General features: G+C 40.6%; 2 protein-coding genes and 1 long non-coding RNA gene across 4 annotated transcripts in view; 1 reads left to right on the top strand and 2 right to left on the bottom strand.

Annotated features, from left to right (window-relative positions):
* RABGEF1 (RAB guanine nucleotide exchange factor 1) overlaps positions 1-6,040 on the bottom strand; it is a 39,085-nt gene extending 33,045 nt beyond the window's left edge. Inside the window, exon 1 of the mRNA XM_034420959.2 lies at positions 5,817-6,040. The gene's annotated coding sequence lies outside the window, so the exon portion shown is untranslated. The remainder of the gene's footprint in view (positions 1-5,816) is intronic.
* Positions 5,964-21,600, top strand: LOC117667530 (uncharacterized). The gene is made up of 3 exons (XR_004592060.2): positions 5,964-6,080; positions 11,777-11,854; positions 19,725-21,600. It is a non-coding gene; the product is annotated as an uncharacterized LOC117667530 (long non-coding RNA).
* On the bottom strand, positions 11,441-27,153 carry KCTD7 (potassium channel tetramerization domain containing 7). 2 transcript variants are annotated; one of them, XM_034420961.3, is made up of 5 exons: positions 26,698-27,153; positions 23,603-23,795; positions 18,867-19,036; positions 17,693-17,871; positions 11,441-15,130 (listed from the first exon to the last, which is right to left on the bottom strand). In XM_034420961.3, the coding sequence occupies exons 2-5, from the start codon at positions 23,744-23,746 to the stop codon at positions 14,754-14,756; spliced, it is 870 nt and encodes a 289-aa protein (XP_034276852.1). In that variant the 5' UTR covers positions 23,747-23,795; positions 26,698-27,153; the 3' UTR covers positions 11,441-14,753. The 2 variants fall into 2 exon arrangements, with proteins under 2 accessions (XP_034276852.1, XP_034276853.1); XM_034420962.3 differs by lacking the exon at positions 26,698-27,153 and adding an exon at positions 25,589-26,587.
* Positions 27,154-27,675: the final 522 nt, after the last annotated feature.

The raw sequence follows: 27,675 nt of genomic DNA, 5'->3' as shown, positions 1-27,675 counted from the left end.
ACGCCTAGGGAGAGTACCAACAGTGCTAAACTTTCTCCATTTGTAGACAGTCTGTCTTACCATGGACACATGAACATCAAGCAGGGTGGATAAAAATCAATGATTTTTTTTTTATTTAAATCGGATTTTTTTTTATTTTTATCGAATTTATTTTAATAAAAAACTTTTGGGGTAAAAATCTATCGTAAGATAGTTTTCTATTTAAGATACATAAATAATTTAGTTTATTCAGCATGAAATGGAGCTTAGTTATGTAGCATGAGGCTGTATATTCTGCAACACTGGGACTATTGGTGAGTCAACAGTGGGTCAAAGGGGTAGCAGAGATGACAGTTGCTCTTTAAAAATTATGATTTAAATCGAGTTGATTTAAATCAAGCCTTTTTACTAGTGATTTAAATCATGATTTAAATTGTGATTTAAATCAACTCGATTTAAATCAAATCCACCCTGACATCAAGGCTTTTGGAGATACTTCATGCAAGTCAACAATTCTTGATCGTAGGTCTTCTGAGAGCTCTTTTCTGCGAGGCATGGTTCACATCAGACAGTGCTTTTTGAAACCAGTAAACCCAAAACAAGTGTGTGTTTTTAAAGGGCAGGACAGCTGTCAGCAACACATCCAATATCATCACACTGATTGGAGTCAAGGTTGGCTCACTCCTGGCTCCAATTAGCTCTTGGAGAAGTCATTAGGATAGGGGTTCACATACTTTTTCCTCCCTGCACTGTGAATGTTTACATGTTATGTTCAATTAAACCATGGCAACATCTAATGTTTGTGTAGTATTATTTTAAGCAGACTGTGTTTTTCTATTGTTGTGACTTAGATGAAGTTCAGAGCACATTTTATGACCAATTCATGCAAAACTCCACGTAATCCCAAGGGGTTCACATACTTTTTCTTGCAACGGTACCTCTGTGACACACGTTCCAAGCGGTATAAGGATAAAAAAAACCCCACATGAAATAATATGACAGATGGTGATTTAATCCCTAGAATCAAAGAGAAGAAACTGATGCTGTTAAAATTCAAAATACAATGTAGGACCTTGTATGCAACTCATCTTAAATACACATTGTAAAGAGATTAGGCAGAGGCTGGACAATCAAATCACACCCAGTGGTACAATGACTGCAAGGTTGTTATTGGTACAAGTTATCAAGTTAAAGAAGTCAGCAAGGAGGAGGTCATGTGCTCTAAGTACCTACTGAGTTATGACAGTTTCAAAGATTCTTCCCATAGGAAGTGACTGTGGTCTTTTTGTCCAGATGCATTTCAACTATGCATAAGTAAAAACAATGAATGTGTGTCAGTATATCCATATCTCTCTCAGTATAAAACAGAACAAAGCAGAAAGAAGACAAGCTCACTGATCCTTATATTAGCAAAGCTGGAGAAAAATTCCTTATGCTACTTAGATCTGAAACTACTTAATACTTGAGGAAGGAAAAAATCCCTTTGTAACAAGGGAGTCTCCCAGAACTGTGGGAATGTTTGCTCATCTTGAGTCATTTATTTCCATAAACAGAATAATGCAAGAATGTCTCTGGTATGCAAAAAGTACTTGTTCCCTTTAAAGCAGGGCAACTAGGGTAACTCTATCCATGACATTTCCTACAAATCCTTTAAAAAATCTAGGGAGGAACCAGACTGGATAGATATTTCCATTCAGAGTCAAATTTGCTTCTTTATCTTAAAAAAAATTACAGTCAGATAGACTGCTGCTCAGCAATCTAACCCAAAACCAGAAACTATTGGGGGGGGGAATTGAAGTTGGAGAGATTTAGAAAACCTACTTCAGGTACTTTGTACAAAGATCTAGCTCTCTGGAAAAAGCTCTAATGCTAGGAAAGATGGAAGAGTGAAGAAGACCTAAAAGATCAAGTTAGAAATATGACTTGATGGCTAATAATGCTAACAGGTTGGGAGAACCAGGATGATTTTACCTGAGTGACTTAATTTTTGTAGATAGTACCCAAAGATTATAGGGTGCCCAAAGGTTAATCAGGAAATCCTCTTACAAAATGCTGAGGAACAACGATGTTCCTGATTCACATTGAAAAATTACAAGAGTCCTTCAGTGTTTTACTGATATAAATACTGAGTATAACATAAAAACCTCTATATATACCATGTATTGTAAACCTTTATGACATCAACTCATGTTTTATAGGCTAGCTGAAGGGTAAGGGGAGAGAAAGAGAAATTAAAGAAAAACAGGAACCAGCAATAAAGGACACACCTATCTATATTCCTATTGCCAAAAACATAAACCAAATTATCTCATCTTTTATTTAAAAGGTGGGGGGGGAAGTATAATGTGTAAAACATTGAACTTGATCTTATAGTTATCTCTTCCCAAGAAACAGCAATCATAAATGAGAAAGACCAGATTATCTTCATAGAATAGGATATTGACATTTCAGCAAAGAGTTGTCATTAAATCTTATGGAAATAAATTCAGCCTCTGCTTTACATACTGATATACTAAACCACTCAACCCAATTCAGCACAACCAACACAAACACTAAAAAGAATGGCACTGCCATACATCAAGAAATCTCCAAAATCATCAACAGACTACTACAACTACATGGAATCAGTGTAGCACACAAGCCAACCAAAGCCCTTCAAAATATCCTAGGCAAACTAAGATCCAACAACCCCAGAAGAAAAAACAGGAGTCATCTACAACATATATTGTAATGACTACAACAAGCACTATGTAGGACAAACAGGCAGAAGACTGGCAGAACGTATCCATGAACACCAACTAACAGTCAGAAGACATGATGAAAGCTCTTCAATTTCACAATATATAGACAGACTTAACCATAGTTTCAATTGGGAAAATGTGACCATTCTAGATCAAGACAAGTCCAAAAATGCCAGGGAATTTCTAGAAACCTGGCACTCTGACAAATTAGCTATCATTAGACACATAGAGATTAATAACATGTATAGATTACGCAAAAGAAACAATCAACCTGCCAAAAAGGGAACAAAAAACCCAAGCACCTCTTCACCAGCAATCAGCACCTTGATCAACATAGATTAACTCCTGGATTAACATCAGATCAAAAATCACGTAAACAATACCCCAATCAAGAAACTGCCTAAGAAGCCAACAGCAAACAGCTCAACCAAAGAATCTCTAAGACCACTCCCACCAACACTGACAGGGCAAGTCATTAGAATATAAACTGACAGCAAACCGCACTCCTTACTACAGGTAGTGCTGATGATGTTACCTAATTTCAGTAATGAAACATCTGCAAGACAACAAGCAAGCTCAGAGAGCCTGAAGGACCCACACCGAACTATTAAGTCTAAGATTAACTGCAATTTATTTTGTCCTTAAATTCTGCACTATTTCTGCTTCCACCTGAATGACTGGCTTCAAGAAACCCAGTATACTATTATAGAAAAAGTTCAATAACTAATTTTAATTAAATTTTGCCCAATTTCACATGGCTTTGTGTGACTTTGAAGAAAGCACTAGCTTTGTTTAGCTTATAGGCTACTCTGATGATAAAATCAGATACAGTGTTCACTGCAGGTATGAGATTTATCACGTTTTGGGGGAATGAAATACTGTACAGTAAACCAATATTTAACAGTACCATTTTCATATATTAACATCCCCATATAAAAATGGCTTCAAAACACTGGTTATTCATCTCACTGGTCATATCTTTTTGGAGACCACTCCCATGGCTTTTGGGGTTGGATGTAGCCATGAGGCTTTAGGTATGCATGTCTGTTTTCATCTATGGTAATTAGCTAAAGCAGGTTTCCCTAACCTGGTGCCTTCCAAATGTATTGAAATATGATATCCAGAACTCCCAGACAGTATGGGCAATTTCTATGGAGAAAGTTGAGCTAAATCTTTAAACCGGTTAATGTTTAGAATTGTTGAGTGCTACAACTAATTCTGACTTAGCATAGAAGTCATTACAGAAATTTTCCAGAATGGTATCTATCCCAAGTACAATATTCCAACAATTCCAGGCAATTAGATCAAATATTTCTATAGCATCCAAACTGACTGGTGGCAGTTTTCAAGGTTTATACACAGGATCCCCAAACAGCTATAGCTCTTTCTCTGAAGGACAGAGAGGATTCTTTCTGAATCAAATATGCTACAAATTAAGCACTGGAGTACAAAAATCTATGCCCGGTTTGAGTGCTAAAATTATAATTATTTGTTCAATTTGCATTTCTATCCAGAGGCTGTTTCCAGTGGTTTCATACATATGTACAAATTTTTACATTAGAATACAGTATGTGATCAAAGTTTACCACTTTAACTGCTATTGTTTTAAAAAGACATCCCATGCAAATTCCAGAAAATTTTCCTAGAACCACATCACCTCCCTTATTTTAATCTTGGAAATCAAATAATCCAATTTTGGAACCTCACAATCAGATTCCTGCCCAGTTTTAAACACAATTTATAAAAGAATTCATTATAATGTATCTATCTCACACAGCAGTTGTGAAACTATAAATATACCAATTTTCCTTCCCACACACCTGAAAGATTCTAGAGTCATCTAATGAGAGCATTATGTATGCACTGTCTTATAGCTAAGAAGTTGGCAACATTCTAGTGGATTTTTTCAATAGCACTATCCAAAATTCAGAATTGATCACAGAAGTAAAACTTTTTACTTCTGTGGATGTTTTGTCAAACGAATGTTTGTTTCAGCAAACATTTCCCCATCTCTCTGAATTTTATGTATTACAATATAAACTGGCTTGATATTAATTATGTTATCAAGCCATATTAAATTAAACATTAAATTATTATACTTCCACAGAGCACCATTGATTTTATTAAAATATCATTTTATGTTAATTTAAGTAATTAATAACAAGGAGTCTGGTGGTATCTTAAAGACCAACAAATTAAGTTTTCCCACATTACAGATCATATATATATATACATACTTAGCTTGCTAGTGTTAAAAGGTCCCACATGGCTCTTTTGCTATTTTTTTTTACTGCAAAAAAAGAAACTAACACAGGAATTATTTTAATGTTTTAATCTTTGAACCTAATCCTAAATTATTTAATATTTTTTAATAGTTTTTAACTTTTGTATGTCTTTGTATTTATTTATGGCTGTTCACCACCCTGAGTCCCTCGGGAGTAGGGCAGTATACAAATATGAAAAATAAATAAACAAACAAATAAATAAATAAATAAATAAATAAATTAACGTTAGCCATTTTTAATAATCCAGTTAAGAAGGAGAAAATCAGATTTCTCTAAGCCAATACATTTGAGAAGGATTAGTTTGGGGACAACTGTAACAAGTAAAACCATTATAAGTGGAAAGAAAACAGAAACAAGTTACGCTATTCCGAGATGTCCTGGAGAAGGAAAGGTAGAATTTAAAATAGTGGTCGGAATGAAAAGAAATTACATTTTTCTGCCTCCCCTTCTTCTGTTTAAACTGCCCTTGGACTGCAAGTTTCTCTAAGGAAGCAGTTCTTCTCCTGCTAACTATAAACACTGATGTTGCCAAGAATAATTTATTGCGCTTTCTTTCCTTTTCCTTCCATCTCCAGGTGACGTAAGTATGCTCATATTTCGCCCTCCCGTTTCTATTTCATCCAACAGTCCCGCAAGGCTCCCTGAATATTAACTAAGATATAACGTGAATGTCAACGGCAATATGATTACCCCAATACGAAAACTAATAATATGCTTCAATTAATGTTTATAATAATTTATTGACTTCTAATTTCGGGAGAGGGACGGAGGTGCGGCCTCTTTCGCTCCCCCAAAGTCCGTCCATCCTCACCTCTTCTCCGCCGCTTTGCTTCCTGGACCAAACCCAGCCGAGGGACAGGTCCCCCTCTCCGGCCTCCCTCCGCCTCACCCGCTGCCTTCTTCTCTCGGCTTCTTCCCGTCCCTTTTGACGGGCTTACGTCACTTCCGCAGAAGGAAACGGGCATTACTGAGCGCATTCGTGCCCGAAGCGTCAAGTTCGAAGCGTAAACAAGGGCAAATGAATGAAGCGCTTGTGCGCATGTGCACCTTAGACGAGTATGGAGTGTATTCGAAGGTAAGGTACATCGGTGCGAGTGCCTTTGATTTCTGGTCCGTTGTTAAGCAGCGGAATGAATGAAGTAAGAAAGGCGCTTAAGTTTCATTCATGTTATCTTTTAATTCATATCATCAGAAATAACAGGTATCCTAGTTCTCTGTCCCCTGCGCCTTTCCTGTAAATAGCTTGGACGGGGGGTTTGACTAGAAGATGACCTACAAAGTCCCTTCCAACTCTTGTTAATATGTATCTGAGCTTTATTAACTTGTTTTCTAAATTTATTTTGGCTGTATAGACCGTCCCTGTCCTAATATTCCTTTTTACTCTTAACTCTTTTCATGTATTCAAATTATGCTTATACTTTTACCTGTTATATATGCTTGACAAATAAATAAATAAAGATAAATAAAATAAAATAAACTATACAAAAAAAAACCCTGAAAAAGGACAGTTTATGATAGTTTGGGACTTCTCAATCGAGGAGCAATAATAAAGATATTAAAAGGATTATTACTGTATGCAGTAAAAAATATCTTTCTGGACCATAGTGTCTGCTCTTAGGAATACACAAATGTGTTGTTTTTTCTGTCTTGTTTTGTTTTACTCTGAGATCAGTTGTAGCCAAACTTCTCCCATTCCTTATGCTTTAAAGTTCCAGTTGGTGCAACGGAAGGACAGAGTTTAATCAGTCCACACCCATCCCAACATGAGAGATTTCTTACCATTATTAAAAATACAGTAGATGAATGGACTCAAATACAGTTATTTAGAAATGAATTTAACAATCCCTGCGCCAAATGTTTATGTCCTTATCCCACACCTATATAAGGTCCAGTTATGCCTGCCTAAATGTTAGTACACATCATTTTTTCATGCTGAGAGCCATCTTTTTAGATGGTTTCCAGTTCCCTATGTAAGCACTGTAGTAGTTCAGATCCATCTAGTTTGGTTAGTTAAGGCATCAGGCTGGAAACCAGGAGACCATGAAACACAAAGCCAGCTGGGTGACCAGTTACTCTCAGCCTAGGAAAGCAGACAAAGGCAAATTACTTCTGAAATCTTGCCAAGAAGATTGCAGGGACTTGTCCAGACAGTTGCCAGAAGTTAAGACTGACTTAGAAGCACACATACAGACACCACACAAATACAAAGTACTTTAGATATAACATTTAGAAGTTATCAAAGTGGTATTCAAAATGTAGAGATATGATTGTTCAAGGCATAATAAAGACAATGCCCATTGTTCAGCAGAGCTAATTCAAGGATTTCATGAAGAGTCTATTGAACAATGCAATCCTGAGGGACACTCTCGTCCAGTGATGACTAACCTTTTTCTCTTTGTGTGCCAAAAGCGCGCAAGCCAGGACCTATAATGCAATGTGTGCGTCCCGTGCTTGCGCACATGCCCCCCGCCCACGCATGCGCACATGACCCCCCACGTGTGCATGCGAGGGGTGGGATTCAAAAATTTTAGCAAACTGCACTATGCCGGGGAGGGCGGCATTTTCACCCTCCCCAGGCTCCGGAGGCTTTGTTTGAGCCTCCAGGAGGGTGGAAACAGTCTCCCCCAGGCTCTGGAGGCCAGAAACGGGCCCTTTTCCACACTTCCAGTACTTCCAGTAGGCCCATTTTTGCCCTCCCCAGGCTGCAGAGGCTTTCCCCAAGCCTCCGGGAGGGTGGAAACGGCCTCCCCCGGGCTCCGGAGGCCAGAAACAGGCCCATATCTGCACTTCCGAGACACACGTGCTGCTCCCACCCACGAGTCCCCTACCCACTGCGCATGTGTGCGCATCTCCCGGATGCACCCCACCCCCTGCGCATCCCAAAATTTAGCTGGCCAGTGGGAGGCGCGCGCACATGCACAGTGGAGCTGAGCTGGGCGACGGCTTGCATGCCCACAGAAAGGGCTCTGCGTGCCAGCTGTGGCACATGTGCCATACATTCGCCATCACAGCTCTAGTCTAAGCCAACTGCCAAGGTTTTATATCATATATGCTGGTTAGATTATCTCCCTGTTCTCATTCCAGCTCACGAAGATTAGAGAAGCAAATTTATTGCTAATTTCATTAGGAAAAGACATTGGGCCCCTCCTGCAACAGTTATGAGAACAGTGGAGGAGTATGATTTGCCATTTATATTCTAGTGGCTTGCCCTGTCAGTGTGGGTGTGGGTGGTCTTGGAGATTCTTTGGTTGGGCCATTCCAGAACACATCTATGAACACCAACTAACAGTCAGATGTCCCAAAGGTACTTTTTCAAGAGGCAACTGGATTTTCTGATTTTTCTTTCAAGACGTTTCACTTCTCATCCAAGAAGCGAAACATCTTAAAAAAAATAAAACAGAAAGTTCTTTAAAAAGCACCTTTGGGACAACCATGACCTGGTTGACTGAGAATCTCCATAGACACTTTAACAGATAAATTTTTATCATATCTTCTGACTGTTAAATGTCTATGGAGATTCTCAGTCATTAATTTCACAACATATAGACTTAATAATTTCAATTGGGAAAATGTAACCATCCTAGATCAAGCCAAGTTCAAAAATGCCAGGGAATTTCTAGAAGCTTGCCGCACAAATTAGTCATCCATAGACATATAGACATTAACAACATCTATAGACTACTACACAAAAGAAACAATCAACCAGCCAAAAAGGGAACAAAAAAACCCCAAGCACCTGTCCATCAGCAATCAGCACCCTGATCAGCATAGATTAATTCAGGGGTGAAATCCAGCAGGTTCTGACAGGTTCTGGAGAACCGGTAGCAGAAATTCTGAGCAGTTCGGAGAACTGACAAATGCCACCTCTGGCTGGCCCCAGAGTGGGGAAGGAATGGGGATTTTGCAGTATCCTTTCCCTGGAGTGGGGTGGGAATGGAGATTTTGCAATATCCTTCCCCTGCCATGCCCACCAAGCCACACCCACAGAGCCGGTAGTAAAAAAAAATTGGATTTCACCACTGGATTAATTCCAGGATTAACATCAGACCAACAATCAAGTAAACAATACCCCAATCAAGAAACTGCCAAAGAAGCCAACAGCAAACAGCTCAACCAAAGAATCTCTTAAGACCACTCCCACCAACACTGATAGGGCAAATCATTTGAATATAAACTGACAGCAAACCACACTCCTTACTACAGGTAGTGCTGATGATGTTACCTAATTTGGGTAATGAAACATCTGCAAGACAACAAGCAAGCTCAGAGAGCCTGAAGGACCTCCCATTTTAACCATGAGCTACAAATATTCTCCTTTATACACTCCCATCTAGTTGCCAGTACAGCTCCTGTCAATTCATTCAAAAATTCAGTCCCGTAACTTAGCCAAAATCCAATTAAATTGGTTCATGAAACCAGGTATTTTTGGAGTTGTGAGGTTATTAAAATATCTTTGCTAAATCATACAAAGATGATTTAGTTCATCTGTTTGGTTTTTAGTTCTTCAGGAAGGTAACAGGACATAATTTTCAATCAATCGGACTAGAGCAGGAAGGGACCTTGGAGGTCTTCTAGTCCAGTCCCCTGCTCAAGCAGGAGACCCTGGCCTATACCATTTCAGATAGATGGCTGTCCAGTAGTCTTTTCTTAAAAACCTCCAGTGATGAAGCACTGACAATTTCTGAAGGCAAGCTGTTCCATTGATTGTCCTCACAGATAGGAAGTTTCTCCTTAATTCCAGGTTGCTTCTCTCCTTGATTACTTTCCATCCATTCATTGTTTCTTGACTTGCCCTCTGGTGCTTTGGAAAATAAATGGACTCCTTTCTCTTTGTGGCAGCCTCTCAAATACTGGAAAACTGCTATCATGTCCACCCTAGTCCTTTTCTCTAGACTAGCCAAACCCAAATCCTGCAACTGTTCTTCATATGTTTTTAGTCTTCAGGCCTTTAATCATCTTAGTTGCTCTTCTTTGCACTTTTTCCAAAGTCTCAACATCTTTTTTGTAATGTGGTAACCAAAACTGGATGCAGTATTCCAGGTGTGGTCTTACTAAGGATTTATAAAGTGGTACTAATGCTTCATGTGATTTTGATTCTATGACTCTGTTTACACAACCAAGGATTATATTAGTATTTTTGGCGGCTCCCACACACTGCTGAGTCATGTTTAAGTGGTTGTCCACTAGGAGTCCAAGGTCTCTCTCTCCGTTACTGTTTTTGAGCCAGGTTTCACCTAATCTGTACTTGTACCTTTGGTTTTTCCTGCCCTTTCAATTTTATCCTCCATACTCCTCCATGCTCCCTATAGTTGCTATCTACAGACAAATAATCATGATGGCTTTATGTTATCTTCAATATGTGGCAACACATTTCAGCAACATTTCTTGCAAACCAGTTGTAGCCTAGACACTTAAGTGTTATATGAACACAGCTGCTATGATTTTTAGCTCTTGGATTAAAGTACCCTGTGTGTCCTGTCTTTACTTAAAGCTTTATGTAAGACTTAGAAGAATTCTGCTTATGGATTTAGGCTGCAGATTTATTTTTCTGAAAGTAAGTCTCCTTAAACCCAAGAGACTTACTTCAGTGTGAACATCTATTGGATGCACTTTAAAAATATACTGAACCCGAATACAGCTGTTGTTAAATACCTCCTGAATGTGTCTCATATGTTTTTAAAGCTAAACTTTTCAATTTAAGAATACAGGTAAGCCTTGCTTAAGTATCACTTGTTCAAAGGTATGGCAGTGCTGAACTAGAATTACAACAGGTCCTCCACTTTACAGCCATGTGTCTCCGTGATTGGCTCACAGTTGCAATGGTCAGTGTCCCACAGTCATGTAACTACTATTTGTGACCTTCACTGCTGGTTTCAGACAAAGTCAGTGGGGAAGCTGGCAGGTTGCAAATGGCAATTGCATGACATTATGCTTAACATTCATGCAGGATTCACTTAACTGCAAGAACTGCTGTTGTAAGTCAACACAATTGCATATATCACATTTTATGACTGCATCGCTTAGTGACATCATTAACCAAGGATTATCTGTTTTGGCTCGCTTAAACAGTTACTTCATGAAGTCCTTCTTCTGGTCTTGGGGAACATCAAGAATATTCTTTACATCTCCCCTCTCTCCTATATACACATTTATGGACATCAAATCACTGGCTGGCTCTTGCCATAACTGTACTGCATGACTTTATTCTTCCAATTCTGTCCCAAGAATGTTGGCTTTAAAAAAAAATGTAGTACCAGGCAGATTATTTTAATTCCAGCTCTGTGTTTATCACTTTGTCAGATTTAAAAAGATCACTGCAAATTAAGATTTATTTATTTTATTTATTTATTTGTTTCCATTTCTATACTGCCCTTCTCCAAATAGGACTCAGGGCGGTGAACAGCCAAAGTAAAAAACAGAACATACGACGAAAGATTAGGTAGTGAGATAATTTATTGCACAATACTGACACAACATATTTCAATACAGTTTACACATGAGGAGTTTGGGGGGGAATCACATTTTGTTTTAGCGTTGTTTGCCATTTTGACATAAAGAGCAACATCCACATTCCAATTACATTTCACTCATTTTTCTTCCAGATGGCATTTTGGCTGCAATTTTATATACATGTATTGAAACCCGCATTTATATATAGGACTGCACCAGGGGTGAAATGCTCCCGGATCGGACCGGATCGCCCAATCTGGTAGCGATTTTTCCCTATGGTTCGGCGATCCAGTAGTGATCGCTGCCCGGGTGTCATTACAGGTTTTGCGCATGCGCAGGGGTGTACGTGCATGTGACGCGCACGCATGTGGGGCCTGTGCTTCCAAACCGGTAAGGAAGGTAAGTAGATTTCATCCCTGGACTGTACAAAAAGATCTTAAGGTACAAACGCATCTGACTAAAATGATTTAAGTGTCTAAAGAATAATCATAACAGAAATTACAAAATTGGTGTAATACATTAAGAATTACACATTATTTATGTAAAGCATTTATATCCAGATTATATTTTTATGCACGTTAATTTATTTGTATTGAAAGGCAGAGTGAGGAGAGGCTTTAAATTCACAAATTAACGTAGTTGTAGGAAAATAATAATTCTGTGTTTTCAAAAGTAAGCGTTCTACAGTGTTGATTCTGTGCTTTTAGGTTTGCAGCCTAAATAATTTCTGAGGAACACGTTTTTCTGAATAATTCCTAATTGTAGCAATGTACAGCATCCCATCTCTAAACACTGCATTATTTGTGGTACCAGTAATTTTAATAAGTATAGTAAGATTCTTGACAAATTTTAGATTTCTACATTGGCCAGCAGCTACCTAGGGTTGTTACACCAACTACCTGGGTGGCCCGATACATCAGAAGATCATTAATCTCCCAGCAAACTGATTCTAGGCAAAAGATAGGTAGCTAGCATGCTAATCCCTAACCATAAGCCACATAGGTCTCATGTATTTGCTACTTGTGCTGTTGCTGGTACCCTGTTGAATCTCTGCTCAACAACTATGCACTGCATAGGAGCCCTTGCAATTAGCAACTGGCAGTCACCCAAAGTAACAAACAATAAAAATGTCAAGAAAGAAAAACCTGATGGGAATACGTATGTTTGATGGGGACTCATCAAATATTTGATGAACATCAGGATTCAAGAAAAGCAGATTTTTCCAAGGTTTAATTATTCCTTTTTCTGAAAATTCTTCAGCCACTATATTTTCTTCCACCATGGTTCTCTGAAAGGATTCTTCCACCATCTGTCTTCTATACACTACTAAAATTCTCCTGTTTGTGGCTTTCAGTTAAGACCAAATGGTACATTATACCAGAATAATTTTTGAATAAAGATATCTCAAATCTGCTAAATTAAGGGGTGTATAAAATATGTGGGCCCTATTACTCCTGTGGAATTGAAATTTACCCATTGTTTATACCTGTCAGGTGAAAGCAATTGGAATCACCTGTGAATAGGCCCAAGTAGTTTATTGTTGATCACCTATATTACAAGAATCTCGCCAAACTGTCTTCTTTCCCTTGGGAAATAGCAACTACAGACCTAAAGGTTTGACTTCAGACATTTCCTTCTCCAGATTCTAAATTGAAATGTCTCCTCACTCCCCTTAGAGGGGGCCCTCCAATGGTTCCACCACATTACCAATCTTCGTTCCAAATTTCTGGCTGTTGTAGCATCCATGCAGTCATATCATGTACTCTTGAGATAATGATGGTGGTGGGAACATCCAATATGGGGATAAAATAAATATGGTCAGCCTAATTATGCCATGCGGAAAGAAAGGGGGGATATTACTGTCAAAAGATGATGCCCAAATATCAGGAAACAGCAAAGGAGGAGAACACAAATCAGATGGGGAAATTTACTGTTCATTCTGGTTACATCAGAGTGCACTACCTTTCTCTCAAAAGATGACCCAACAGTTAATAGGTTGTCTAATAGATCTCCAAAAGGATGGCAACTATTGGTCCAGTTGAATACCATAAGAACAATGTGAGACTTTCTTGTTTCAATCAAAAAGAAAGTGAGTATATGTTGCTAGCTCATCCATCTTAATTTGGGTCAACCTAATATATCTTACTTTTACTGAAATTATACATTCTGCTAAGCCACAGTTTAACTATCACCTTTGAGTAAACTGTGATTGGCTGAATTAGTGCAACGCACTAATCCAAAACAGTAGTTTACAAACCACAGTAACTGAATCCACACAATCAACCAAATTCAACAAATCACACTAGCTCAGCAGTTGAAGAAGCACAACTGAGTACTTTTGGACCAGGAGATCTGAACTATTTTTCATCCCTCCTTTTCACCTAACCCTTATATCAGGACATAAACTAGTGTGATTGGCTCAGGTTCAGAAAATAAATTGCAGACCCATCTCTGCAAGGAAACATGTATTTAAAAACAGGTAAAGCTGTTGGTGTTCAAAAGCAGGCACAATTCATTTTCGTAATCATTTCTTTTCATTTTTTATGAAGAAATGCAATCTAGATAGCTTGAAGAAACCATGACCATTTCAACAGATGAAATTATCATTCCTTAGCAGGAAGATGGAAATAAATTAATTTTCAACAGATCTATACATACCCCAGCACAGAATTATAGTTAAAACAGTAACTTTAAACACAGACTTAAGGAATTTTTCAGCCATTTTCTTCTTTAAAAAAAAATCATCTCAGTATTCAGAGATACTTCATTCTTTTGTTCTAAAGGTTGTAACAATGAAATCATGAGCAGCAGAAATGGAAGTTATACAAAATAAAGTGCTGCTATCTACTTCTGCCACCAGGTGGCTACATCAACAGCCAACTGAGTCTCTGCAAAAAGAATCCTTTGTAATATTTCACCCCAGCAAGACCCATTTTTTGCAAAGCAGTGCAAAGCAAGTGAGGCAGTTGGATAGTGGAGGTCAGCTGTGTATAAGAGCCCTTTAAACACCTCTGCAAGCTGTGTAAGCAACATGATCCTCCATTCTTATCTATGGCTGTGACTATTCTGTAGTATCCACATTAACATGCTTCCTTTTAGGAGGATTTTTCTTTCAAGCAAGAAGCATAGGGCAAATTCCAGTGAGCTCCACAGCTAGCTTTGGAGGACAAATTCTCCTGCAAGATAGACACATTCCAACACATATCAGCAATACCACAGTTCACAGAACCCAGACTGGTAATACACAAACAAGGTTACACACCAGCCTGCTCTCTTTCGTGCTCCTTGTGCTAAGGGCCTACCACCACGTGATCTTGAATTCATAGATTGGGCGCTTGCAGTAGTAATGGTTAATCAAGTGTTTGTCACACACCCCAATACATTGTTGGTCCACTGTGATGCCCCTGTCAGAAAGGTCCGTCACAATGCAATGGAGGAGATCGTACACATCTGCCACGGCTTCCCATGGCCCAAAGGACACATCCACCTCACAATGGTGCTCAAAAAGCTTGGCCTCCCCTTCACTCCTCTCAAAACGGAGGGAGTTGAAAAGTGGGCACTCGTAGGGCGTGATGGGCATCTCTTCTTTGAAGACGCAGATCTTTAGCTTAGCAAATCGAGCTTTCCTTTGCATTGCCCGCAGCTTAGCTATTTCAATGATTCGCTCTAGATGCTCTAAAAAGCAAAAGAGAAACAATGACTGAAATATGGTGAGAACGCCTTTCCAAACAAAACCCTCTTGCAACTGGTAGTGGTGAGAAACAAGATAATTATATAGTTAAACCACTGTCTTGATTTTTAAATTAACACCTCATCTAAATCCTTAGCACATCTTGCCAACATACATATAATTTAAAATGGAGTTTGCTGCATTTAGTAACTCATCTCTTCCTTGTGTCTCATTTAAAGTGCTATCCACCTATCCTTGAGCCCACGAGGAACTGTTGGCATAAGCCAGGGGTGTCAAACTGGATTTCTTTGAGGGCCAGATCAGCATTGTAGTTGTTCTCTGGGCTGGCTGGAGGGAAAGATGGGGCAGACGCCTCCTGCAGCACCCTGCCCGCCAAAATGAGGCGCAAGAGCCTCCTGCAGAACCCTGCTGGCCAAAATGGGGTGCCCCTATGCCCCGTTTTCACTAGCAGAGGAGCCATGAGCTGGTCCTTTACTATTTTCCAGGCTGGCCCCACAGGTCAGATCTAAGCATCCCACGGGCCAAATCCGGTCCGCGGGCATTGAGTTTGACATTCCTGGCATAAGCCTTGCTGCCAACACCAATCCCTATCCTGCCGCAAGTGTGCTATTACCAAATAGTGATATCCTTATTGACTGTGTACAGCCCAGATTAAGGCAAGGGACTCAATTGTTTCCCTTCCCTCTATCCAAAAGTCAACTACCTCTTTAAAATGGGCTGGAATAGGAAAAGTGGTGAGCCTTGATGGATGATGAGTAACAACGCATCTCACCTCCCCACCCCCACCCCACCTGTAATTGGATTTTAATGTTTGGTTTTATCTTATTTGTGTCTGAGAGTGTGTGTATAGAATAGATAATTAATCAATGGGGTAGCATTTGTTTATTTGATAGCCACCCGTCTCACCAAATGACTATGGGTGGCTCATAATTCAAAATATGTTACAATTAAAATCTTAAAAACATTTTAAAATAATAAAAACAATACAATACAAAACAGTAAACAGTAAACAAAACATTAAAACATCTAATTCAAAGTACACACAAAGCAACTCCATTATTGGAGGTTTTCAAAAATAGACTGGACAGCCATTTGACTGGGACAATCTAAGATTGCTGCCTTGAGTAGGGATTTAGACTAGGCAACCTGAGATTCCTTCTAGTCTTATGATCCTGGACTAAGTTACTTTAGTGTTGGGAAGGCTGCAAAGCAAAGCAGGAAGGAGTGTTGCCAATCTATCACACAACTCCTTCCTCCATATCCAACCTCCAATATTTTTAAACATGGATTGAGCTTTCTTGCAAAACAACTTTAAACCTGTGTTTAAAAATAGCCTCTGCTAACAGTTAACAAAGATGCAGGCGGGTTGCCCTGTGCAGTAGGTGTTCGACCACAGCATGCAACATTGTGCACACTCTCAACTATTAGGAGGTACACAAAAGTGTGCAGTGTGGTGAATGGAAAACTATAACTGCATCATACAGCAAACCTCCATAACATGTCAGCTGCTTTGAAGGTTGATTTTTTTAAATATTTTTTAATATTGATTTTTAAAAAAACATCTTTTATGGCAGTAAACATCTAAAACTTGATTAAACTGCACATGATAGGCTATGAAGTGGCAGTGTGAAAGCCAGCTTGTATCCCTATCCCTATTTTATGCACTGTCACTACGAGTAGCAGCCAGCTGTCATTCAACCAATCCAAGTGTCGGGACCAAGATCGACCCAGAGCCTACCAAGCTAAAGGGGAAAGCCTAATTTGAAAGAATTGAAATTGTACTGCCTATTAGTCCACCCAGATAAATCAGACAGGAAACATGAATAGGTGAGCTAATTTTACTTTATTATGAGGTAACATGAACAGAATCTTGCATGTCTGAAGGTATAAAGCTTCCTTGTCTGATCAATTAGGCCGGGTCCTTCTAACGTTTCTTCCTCTGACCCATTAAGCCAGTGGGGGCTCCTCCCTCTCTGGTGTGAAATTTCCTAGGCAGCATCTCTTCCCCGCATCACTTGAGATCATTCTCATACTATTACACTGCCAAAAGCAGAATGGTCCTTGGGGGACAGTGCCCTGGAATTGGAAGACGTAGATCTTCTCCAATCTAAAGAGAACCAACCCAATAGTTGCTGGGTTGATTCTACGCCCTACACTCATTTGACAGAACAATTACTTAAACATATCAGTTTGGACAATAAAGGTACTATGGCTTGTTGCCTGCTTTAACGGGAATATACTACTTTAAAACTAAAAGAGCTTTAAGCTGTTTTAAGGTATGGCTTTGGGATCAGATGAAACCAGAATTGTGACACTGCAGGAAAGCAAAGGGTATATTTGAGATATGTACCCTGATTAAATACAAGAAGGGAAAGTCCCTAAATTCACTAAAATGAGCAAGAACCAGAGAAGAGATAAAATAAAATGAGGTGTAAGAAACTAGCCCAACATTTATTATTTGTTAGTTTTTCATTTCTGATCTTCTAAAATGATGACTTGGCAGAAGGCAATAAACCACCACAATTGCTACACAATTCTCATTTTACCTTTGTAATAGGGCATTAAGCCCAGAAAAGCCTGCCGGACTTTCTCTCCTTTCAGGGGCTGGAGCTCTTCTAGACTGTCTAGCAATGGTCCTATGGAATAATACTGAGCTTCCTTGTAAACAGACCTCACTCTTTCTCTTGGAGGCAAGTCACCAGATCGTAGAAAATTAAGCACATCACTAAAAACAAAAAAGAAACAAACAGAACTGCTGAAATAGTGGCTACCTCTTCTCTTGTGAGAGATGTTATTGAATGTAGTGATTTTTTATTATTAGTTACTGTATTTTTCAGACTATAAGACGCACCAAGATTTCGAAGAGGTAAGAAAAAAAAGGTTTTTGCCCTCCCCCAGTTCCCAGGAGCACTCTGCAGGCTTCCTAAACCCTCTGCGCACCCTGTTTTTGCAAAAAACGAGCCCGTTTTTTGCAAAAATGGGACGAGTGGGGTGGGGCTTTGGGAGGCCAAAAATGGCTATATTTGGTGTATAAGACGCACCAACATTTCCACCCTCTTTTAGGGGGGAAAAAGTGCGTCTTATACTCTGAAAAATACGGTAAATATTTTAAAAGTAATTAAAAACTCATCAAGTAGCACATTTTCATTTAAAGTTCTTAAAAACATAGATTGCAAGCACCATTTTTAAGGGCTATTTCCTCTTCACTTGTGCACAGGAAAAAGCACCTATGATGAAGCTTGGGGTCAAGTATGTATGAACTACTTAAAGATAGAAAATGCAATACATTATTCAGGTAACTAAGAACTATAAAGACAGTTTCCTGAGAATAAATTGCATTGAAAGTTGCAGCCTAACATACTGAATAAATAACCTGAACTGAAACTACAGACAACTGGCAATATTAAGGAGCAAAAAATGGATAAGTGAAAATGTATCTAAAACACTACTTTCTAAAACACAGTGCCTGTTGCAACATGGATGTTACTTAATCATGCATCTAAAACATTGTTTTCTAAAACAGAGTAGGGTAGCTGTTGCAACCTGGATGTTACTCAAGGAAGTAGCAATCCTCATCATTCTACATATTTTCTGTTACACCTCACTCTGAAGACAATATGACTGCAAAGGAAGAAGAGCTATAAGGACAGAATACAAAATTAACCTACTGGTTCAAGTACTTTGTGAAAAAAAAATAGCACATCGTCAAATATTATGTACCCAAAATATGTTCCATCTCTGTCAATAAAATATCTGCCCTCAGCATCTGTTGGGATGTAATGCCGGCCACTGAACATGGCTGACAACATGGTGTCTTCATGACGTTTCAGTGTTGACAGCCTGGTCATGAAATGGGTGCCTCCAACGTTTAGTGGAACTACTTCAGGGAACTGGAAATAATAAATATTATTGATAATTAGACATGGCATGGAGAAAATAGAAATGTGTTTTCATTCTCACATAATACCAGAATTTGGATCACTTAATGAACTACAGGTAGTCCTGAACTTATAAGAGTTTGTTTAATGACCATTCAAAGTTACAATGGACGCTGAAAAAAATGACTTATGACCGTTTTTCCCATGACCGTTGCGGCATCACCACGGTCACATGATCAAAATTCAGACCCTTGGCAATTGACTGATATTTATGACTGTTGCAGTTTCCCAGGGTCATGTGGTCACATTTTGCAACCTTCTGATAAGCAAAGTCAATGGGGAAACCAGTTTCATTTTACAACCATGCTACTGACTTAACAACTGCACTGATTCACTTAACAAGGTAAAATGTTGGCCCCAAGGTAAAATGATGCAAAATTCAGTTAACAAATGTCTCAGTTAGCAACAGAAATATTGCACTCAATTATGGTCGTAAGTCGAGGAGTACCTGAATAAAACCCTCCAAAAAAAGTGTATCTGATTCCAATGTTTTCTCTTAGACAACAATTGCAGATACTTGCTTATCCATTTGCAGGACATCAAACTTTTCAGTGAGCAGACTCTTTATTTCTTGTAAATTTGGTTTTTTTTCTCTTTTGAAAATAAATGTTGATTTAATATTTATATTTAAATATTACAGATTTCATGACTGGACTACCTTTGGAGGAAGAGTGTTATAGAAATTACTAATAACAACAATTAACAACAGAGGCAAGACTGCAATAAGAAGGTCCTTCTTGGGTGATTTCAAAAAGAATTAGAGACTATTTTAAAGGATTATCAATAGTTACAAGTCAAACAGCTAGATTTCATTTGAGATAATTTGTGGAATGTCTATTTTAATCACACTGCTGGAATAAACATTGTTGGAAACAAAAGATAGGGCGTTCCTAATAAATCCTATTTCTATCACTCTTAGAAGCAAGTAGGCAGGCTGGCTTGAGAAAAAATAGTTGTTTAGGCAACTTGTGCCCAAACCATTTAATAAAATCATCACAATTTTGAATTGTGCTGAAACCAAACTGGTAATTAGTGCAGCTGCGGTACAGTTAATGCAAAAGCAATCATGTGAATGCCTATTACTGCCCACACTGCTGCAATCTGGATAAATGATGTTTCTAGATCACGGGTGTCAAATTCACCGTGTCACGTTGCCGTCACGTGGCATTTCACGGCTTTTTCCATTCGCGGAGCATCCAGCCCATGGGCCACCAGTTTGACACCCCTGTTCTAGATAGTCCTCAAAATAGGCCCTGTATACAGCATTCTGACCCTAAACTGATTTTGTAGCTTTTTGAATTCTTAAATCTTAAATTTGAATTGGTATTCCCACATTTAACCTATTTATTGGATATTCTGTTTTAATTTGTCTTTTAACTTTTGTATTCTCTGTTTCTTATTGTTGTGAGCCGACTGAGTCCTTCGGGAGAAGGGCAGCATATAAATCCAATCAATCAATCCATCAATCAATCAATTCTGCAGTAAAAGCATATTTTAAAAGTGTTTTAACATATGCTTCACCAAGGGTAGGTCTGACATTCCCAAGAAGAACCTAAGCAGGGTAAAAGCATACTGTAATTTGGCACAGCTGCTAACTGAGCATCCAGAGACAAATCAGCCCAGATGTATTCCTAAGTCTATATGAAATGTAAATATTAAGTATGCCACTTAATACCAATTGCTGGGGTTCTATAGAACAGCCCTGTTTCTTGGAGTATTTGGCGACAAAGGGAGGAGGGAGAATGCTGGACTAAAATGATCTAATTCAGATAGCTGCAACATTCAAGTCACCATGAACGTTGAAACTTAACTCATGTAAATCTCTGGGGAGAATACAGGATCAGGGTGTATACAGAAGAGACAGAGAAAGGGAACATACAGAAGATTCAAACACCTTCACTAAGAACGACCAGTATACTCAAGTCAATCTGTCTATCTGCAATAGCAAACTTATCTATGAATTTTAGGAAATTTTCACCCGTTCTGAATACTAAAAAAAACAGATTTGGTATTCACACCTTTTGAACTACCAAGAAAACTGACTAGGTCTGAATACTGGTGTGCTAAAGTTCACACACGCCTCCATCTGTGGTTTTCCTTGGATTCCAAAACCAAGAATATTGTTCAACATGTGGTAGGCCAGCCACTTAGCTAAAATCAACTTCCTTGAAAATTCAGCTTAACTTAGAACACACATTTAGAAGAATTATTCCTACATGCAAAGAGGCAGTGTAGCAAAGTGGTTACACTGCTGGACTGTAAATAAGGAGTTCACTCTAAGCCAGTGTTTCTCAACGTTGGCTGCTGGATGATGCGTGGACTTCAACTCCCAGAATTCCCCAGCCAGCTCTGCTCTAAGCCATAGAAACTCATTTGCTGATTTTGAACCACTTATTTTCTGTCACCTCAGTGGATTATTATTGGGGAAAAATGGAGTGCTATGTAAGCTGCCTGGAGCTTCTGAACAAAAGGCAGGCTAAAAGTCTAATTAAATAAAAATACATACATTTGAAACCTAGTAAATTTGGATAACTTGGAAAATTCTTACTTGTCAAAATATTTAAAAGCCAGCACAAACATTCTAAGGATTTGATTTTAAAATATTGCTTTAGTGGAGTTAATTTATTAATATTCCACTTTTGATCAGAATGAATTATAATAATAGCCCATCAATAAAGTATACTTCTATTTTATTACAATAATTATTTATTCCCTATCACCAAAGGTTCTCTGGCAGTGGTGAAATCTAAAAATTGTTGCTACCTGTTCTGTGGGCATGGCTTGATGGTCATGTGACCGGATGTGCGTGGCCAACTTGATGTCACGTACGTCACTCACTGTTAGAACCAGGAGCTGCACATTCTGAAGCACATTCTGCCCTTCTGAAGCCCCCAACGCTTTAAGTTTCCCACCACCATTTGGCTTGACTGCCCAAGCGAATCTCAGAGCCTTCTCTTGCCCCATTCTCCATCCTGGAGGGCCGCGCAATCCCCCGCACCAATCCTCCATACAAACCACCTGCCCCATTTCTGCAAAGGCAGAGCCCCGCCCCCTTGCAGGGCGATCCAAAGAGGGGAGGGGGATGCTGCAGAAAAGGCCGCCTTCCACCCGTGCCACCTGTGCTGGCTCCACAGGGCTTGGGGCTCCGAAGTAGCCCACTGGATTTCCACCCAGCCACCTGCCTGCTCTCTTTGACCACCGGCGCCACTCCAGGAACTCAGCCCGCGGAGTCCGGCACTCCAGGGGAAGGAGGCTCAGTTGTGCCGCCGCTTGGCAGCAGCGAAGTAGCAGAGTGAGAAGCGCAGATGCCCCCTGCGTGGGGAGAGGGCCAGGCCAGGCTGCGCCACCACAGAACCCACAACGCTTTCCTTTCAGCCTGGGCGGCGGCGCTTTCCCAGGCAAGCCATTGCGGGTAGCCTTTCATCTTGGTGCTCCCTTGCCTGCCGCCATTCTCGCCGCCCTTCCTCCCCACTTGGCTGCAGACATCTGCCTTCCCGAAGCAACCTCCCGAAGCAACCCCGCTGCCTTTCGCTTTCGTTTCACTGTGGGAGAAGGAAGAAAGTGAACAGCGTCAGTGCAGCAGTATTCCGGGAGAGCAGGCAGGACCTGAGGCAGAGGGGAAGGCCAGCAGGTGGCAGGCGGCCAAAGGCCCACGGAAGCCAAGTGCACCAGGCCCAAAAGGCAAGTGAGCCTCGCCATGTCCCTCCGAGGAGTCAAGCACAGTGGTTTCCCTTCCCCCCTCCTGCCGCCAGCATCAGCCTTACCTTCTAGATCCTCCGCCTGCATATTCAGCATGCACAACAGAGCCAGGCTGACGGCGGGTGGCCCTTGGTGGAGATGCAGCCACTGGTCCGGGGCTGAGAGCGGCAGCGCTACCGCGGTGGTGCTCCGGGAGGGCAGGCAGATATCCCGGCCCCAGGGCTGCTGCACGTGCTGGGACAGCGTAGCAGCGGCGTCTCCACCAAGGGCTGCCCGCCCACCCACTGGCTGGGCCAGGCTGGACGCTGACCTCGGAAGGCAAGCGGGCATGGAGGACTGCCGGGAAGGCAGCGTGGAAGGCAGGCAAGCATGGCAGGACTGCAGAGAAGGGAGTAGGCTGCTAGCTCCCTTCCCCACAGCCCTGCCATGCTTGCCTGCCTTCCACGTGGCCTTCCGCTTGCCTGCCTTCGCAAGCTGGCCACCGGGACGCTGGGTAGGCAGCGTGGAAAGCAGGGAAGCATGACAGGACTGCAGGCCGTGGACCAGTTCGGGGGCGTGGCCAGCCAGCGATTGCTACCGGTTCGGCAAACCAGCCCCAATAACCGCTACTGGTAGCATTTCACCCCTGTTCTCTGGGTATTTAAATCAAGCAACTAGCACAAGCTAGCCTGAACACAGAAGAAAAAGAAGTTTGAAAAAGCAATTCATATTCAAAACTTCTCTAGAGAAACTGCACTGTCAACTCCCACAAAGAGAGTATTGCTATGCTAGCACAAACAGAATAATGTATAAGGATACAGCATGTATTAAATCACTCACCTGCTGAGGAAGCAGGGACAGGGAGTGCTCTGCCTGGGTTGCTGTTGGAGTGGCAGGCTCTTGAAAATCATCCTCTGCATCTGAGCTCGACATGGCATCGCCCAGGTGTCCACAAGCTTTGGTCTGCCCCGTGACTACAACCATCCCTCTGGCTCTTGTAACTGGGTCTGCTTGGCAGGCAGCCGTGGCAAGGCTAATGGGAAGTTAAGAGCCATGTTCATTCAAGAGCCTTTATTTAAGGAAATCTAATCAGAATGGACCACTGTGGGGCAGTAGGCACTCAGGGATGCTCCACATTGGCTGTTTACAGGTATCACTGCTATTCTCAGGAAGTGAATCACAATCAGTATAGTTATTGCATCTGCAATTATCTACAAGCTCTGAGGGACATGCCGTGGGAGGGCCCCTATTTGCACAAAAGCACCAGTAAACCTTCCTGTCGGATTTCATAGCCAACCAAATCCCCAGTGGAAATATGCTTCACTGACTGGTTGTTCAACTTGCTTTTAGTGGCAGGACTGTTATTTGCTTTTCCAAATTCAACAATTGGGAATACCTAGTAGCCATTTGGTAATCCCCAAAGCTATCCACCACAGCTGCTCTCAGACGGGGCAGCCTGTTTTGGGGGCCACTCCCCTGCTGAAAGTGGTCCCAAAATCACAATACAGCAAAGGAAATGCTCCTCAGCCCGTTCTTGCAATAATCAGCAATTCACAGAAATCTACTACCATTAAATAGAATTTTACCATTATACACTGTTTGACAGAAATGGTTACCCGGGAAAGGGTGTGTCTGTCATAACACCATGTATAAAAATGTGGGCTGCCAAATTTAAGTAGCTGATTTCTCCAGTAGTGATCAAGAAATAGAAACAAGAAATTAAACGGGAGTGGGGGGGGAACCTGAATTTTTATCCCTATATTTTTATTAGGGATTGGTGATACTGCTTTTAATTAGCGTTTCATTTGTCATTTCAAAGTTCATGACACACAATGGAGCATAACATCTGGACTGCAACCCTGGAGGGAAGGAGTTTGTTCATATGTTTGAAATAAAAAATAAATTAGCTTTACTTTGAAGATGTATTTCTTGGACTAGGAACAATCTATGCTACAGAACACACTTTTTAAATCTCTATTTTTGCTCCTATTCTATAGCATCTAGATATTACATACTTATCCTGAATAGCAACATAAAAGAGAACCTAATCCAACTTTATTCTTACCCTAGAAGCAAGATGGATAGTACCTAAATTGATTAAATTGATGTAAATATAAATATAATAGGTAAAAAATACAGTAAGTATGTACTGTACACACTTTCAGATTTGTCTAAATTTTATAGACCCATAAATGCAAAACACTTCAGCAGCAGAGTCTTGGTACTATATTCTCCCATTTGATATTTGTCACAAAATATTTCTATTTACAATTTTCTATCTTCATCTCATTTTTTTATTTCCACTTTTATATTGTAAATTATAGACATGCATACATCTGACACACCCTTTAATTATGACAAAATATTTGTTCTAAACTGATTTTAAAATTATTTCATCTAATGGATTTCATGACATGAAAAAATGTTCTCCCAATTTGCAAGCCACATACCTATTTGCTTTGTCATATAATTTTTGACTGGTGCTTCATAATTTGTGTAAATTAATAAATCTGTTTGTATAATTTGCAGAGTGGATAGTCATATTAGTAGGAGGAACAGCCAAGTCTTTTGGCATTTCAAACTGTTTTATATTTATTATGACAGCAGCTTTAATGGGCTCAGCCAAGATCCTTTTTTCCTTTTTTGCTCTTACTCAATCTTATTCAATTAGACAGAACAACTTACAGATCTCTTTTCCAATTCACAGAAAGATCTTCATAAATCCATCCTACAATAAGCCCACTCCGATTCTTAATCTTATTGAATTAACCCAAAAGTATTAAGGGATTATTAAGAACTAAAATATAAAGACTGAATTTGTACCACCTTTTTCCATCTGGTAGATCTTCATCCTCTTTTGCTGCTTAATGAAAGGCGACTGCAGATCATAACACCCCTGCTACTTTATCCTTAGGGACTTGAGCACAGGTGGGCCTTTTTATCTTGTTGATGAGAAGAAGCCTAATGCTATTTCTTAGCTGATGCTGCATGAGGTGCAAATTACAATTACTGTAAAGCACAGCTTTCCTGGTAGAATGGCACCCAAGCTAACCATGGGACAAAAAAAGTATCTGAGCTGCAACCTTGCCTTTAGACCAGGCGTGTCCAACTCCAGGCCAATAAATCACATGCAGCCCTGGACAGCTAGCAATGCAACCTCACAAGATCGTAAACTTTTAACATTTATGTGCATTCATATACATTATTATATGCAGTCCGAGATAAGACCTCTTCACTCATTGCGGCTCAGGCAAGGCAAAAGATTGGACACGCCTGCTTTAGACTCAAGTTCGAATTTCATACGAAAGCTAAACAAAAATTAAAAGCAATGCAGCCAAATAAAGACAGTAATATCCTTGACTCCCCCATCCACAGACAGGCCTCAACTTTACTGCTCCTTGTCCACTATTACTGAAGTCCTAATAACAACAGAAACAGCCACCAGCTGGTCTGGCTCCAAGCTAGCCTTCCCCTGCCTGGAGCCCACCAGATTTGGGGCTCTCTACAGCAGCCAACATTCCCTGCCAGCAAAACCAAAGGTCAGGCTGCTTATAGTTGATGAAGCATTGTAATCTGAAATATCTGGAAGTTAAGGTTACAAAAGATCCCACCAAAGGGAAGGGGCTTCCTTTCCCTCCCTCGCCCCTCCGAGTAAATAAAACAAGCTTTGCTGGGCAGAAAGCAGTCAAAAAGCAAAAAGAATGGGCAAAGTTTGGCCCTTGCTAAGGACCACACCCCAAAGGGGAAGCTCTGCCACTTCCACGCTCCCAAAGGGCCCAGAGAGCAACTGGGCTTCTCTTCACCTGCTCCTTTTTTTAAAAAAAATTTTTTTTTGCCCACGCTCCGAAAAGGGGCGGGGCCTCAGGATCACTTAGTGCTCGGGGCGGAGCCAAGTCGCCGTAGGAGCTTCTGCGACTGGCCTCCCATGCGCTCACCTGTTGGGTCTATTTGGCGATGAAAAATGGCGGCGATATTTGCCGCCACCGAAGCTGCTCCTCTTCTTTGCCTCCCGGATGAACTGGAGTGATATTTCGGCGCTCCTCAATCAAAGCCCGGCTCCCCAACCGCTTTTCCTTGCCCCGCAGGCCTTCGCCATCCGGGTACTTTGGGATTGACGAGGACAAGACAAATTATAGGCTACCCAGTGGACGGAGTGAGGCCAAAAAAAGCTCCGCCCCCTTCTCTGCTACATCCTCCAACTGGCTCCAGCCCTTCTCCGTCTCCCATGGCGACGAGATGCAGCAACGGAAGGTCTCCGCTCCGACTCTCGCGCTTCTTCTGGTTGCCAGGGAGACGGAGGCTCACAACGAGCAGCCGAAGTGATGTATGGAGAATTTAACTTGCTCCACCAATAAATAATGAATATGCTTCGTCTCTTGTCGTTTGCTACCTCATATTATCATATCTCCCCCCTTGAAATGAAGTAGAGCAATTATCCTGTGGGAGAAGGGGAGATTAATGTTCCAAGTGATGGGGGGGGGATTCACACAATGCACTTAACTTCAGCAACCCATTTTCTGGGTTTGCACAATACATAGGTTTTTTTTTAAGGGGGGCAATTGCCCAGGGATGATGGTGGCAATCTGTCCACTGAAATGTAATTTAATATTTGAAACTGCATGATTCAGGAAGTAACATAATAGGAAGGGACCTTGGAGGTCTTCTAGTCCAACCCCTTGCTCAAGCAGGAGACCCTATACGATTCCAGGCAAATGGCTGTCCAGTCTCTTCTTAAAAGCCTCCAGTGATGGAGCGCCCACAACTTCTGAAGGCAAGCTGTTCCACTGGTTAATTGTAAGTTCAAAAGTAATGTTCGAAAATATTGCTTCCTAGAAAGAGTAGTGGAGGCCTGGAACCTATTTTCTTTCTTTTTTTTCCGGATTGACAATCACTCTTTATTAAATAGCTACAAT

Source organism: Pantherophis guttatus, chromosome 1 (assembly GCF_059756535.1).
Source record: "Pantherophis guttatus breed Tessera chromosome 1, ASM5975653v1, whole genome shotgun sequence".
Lineage (NCBI taxonomy): Eukaryota > Metazoa > Chordata > Lepidosauria > Squamata > Colubridae > Pantherophis > Pantherophis guttatus.
Note: the sequence above shows the minus strand (reverse complement) of the source record. Positions and strands in the feature narration are given on the sequence as shown.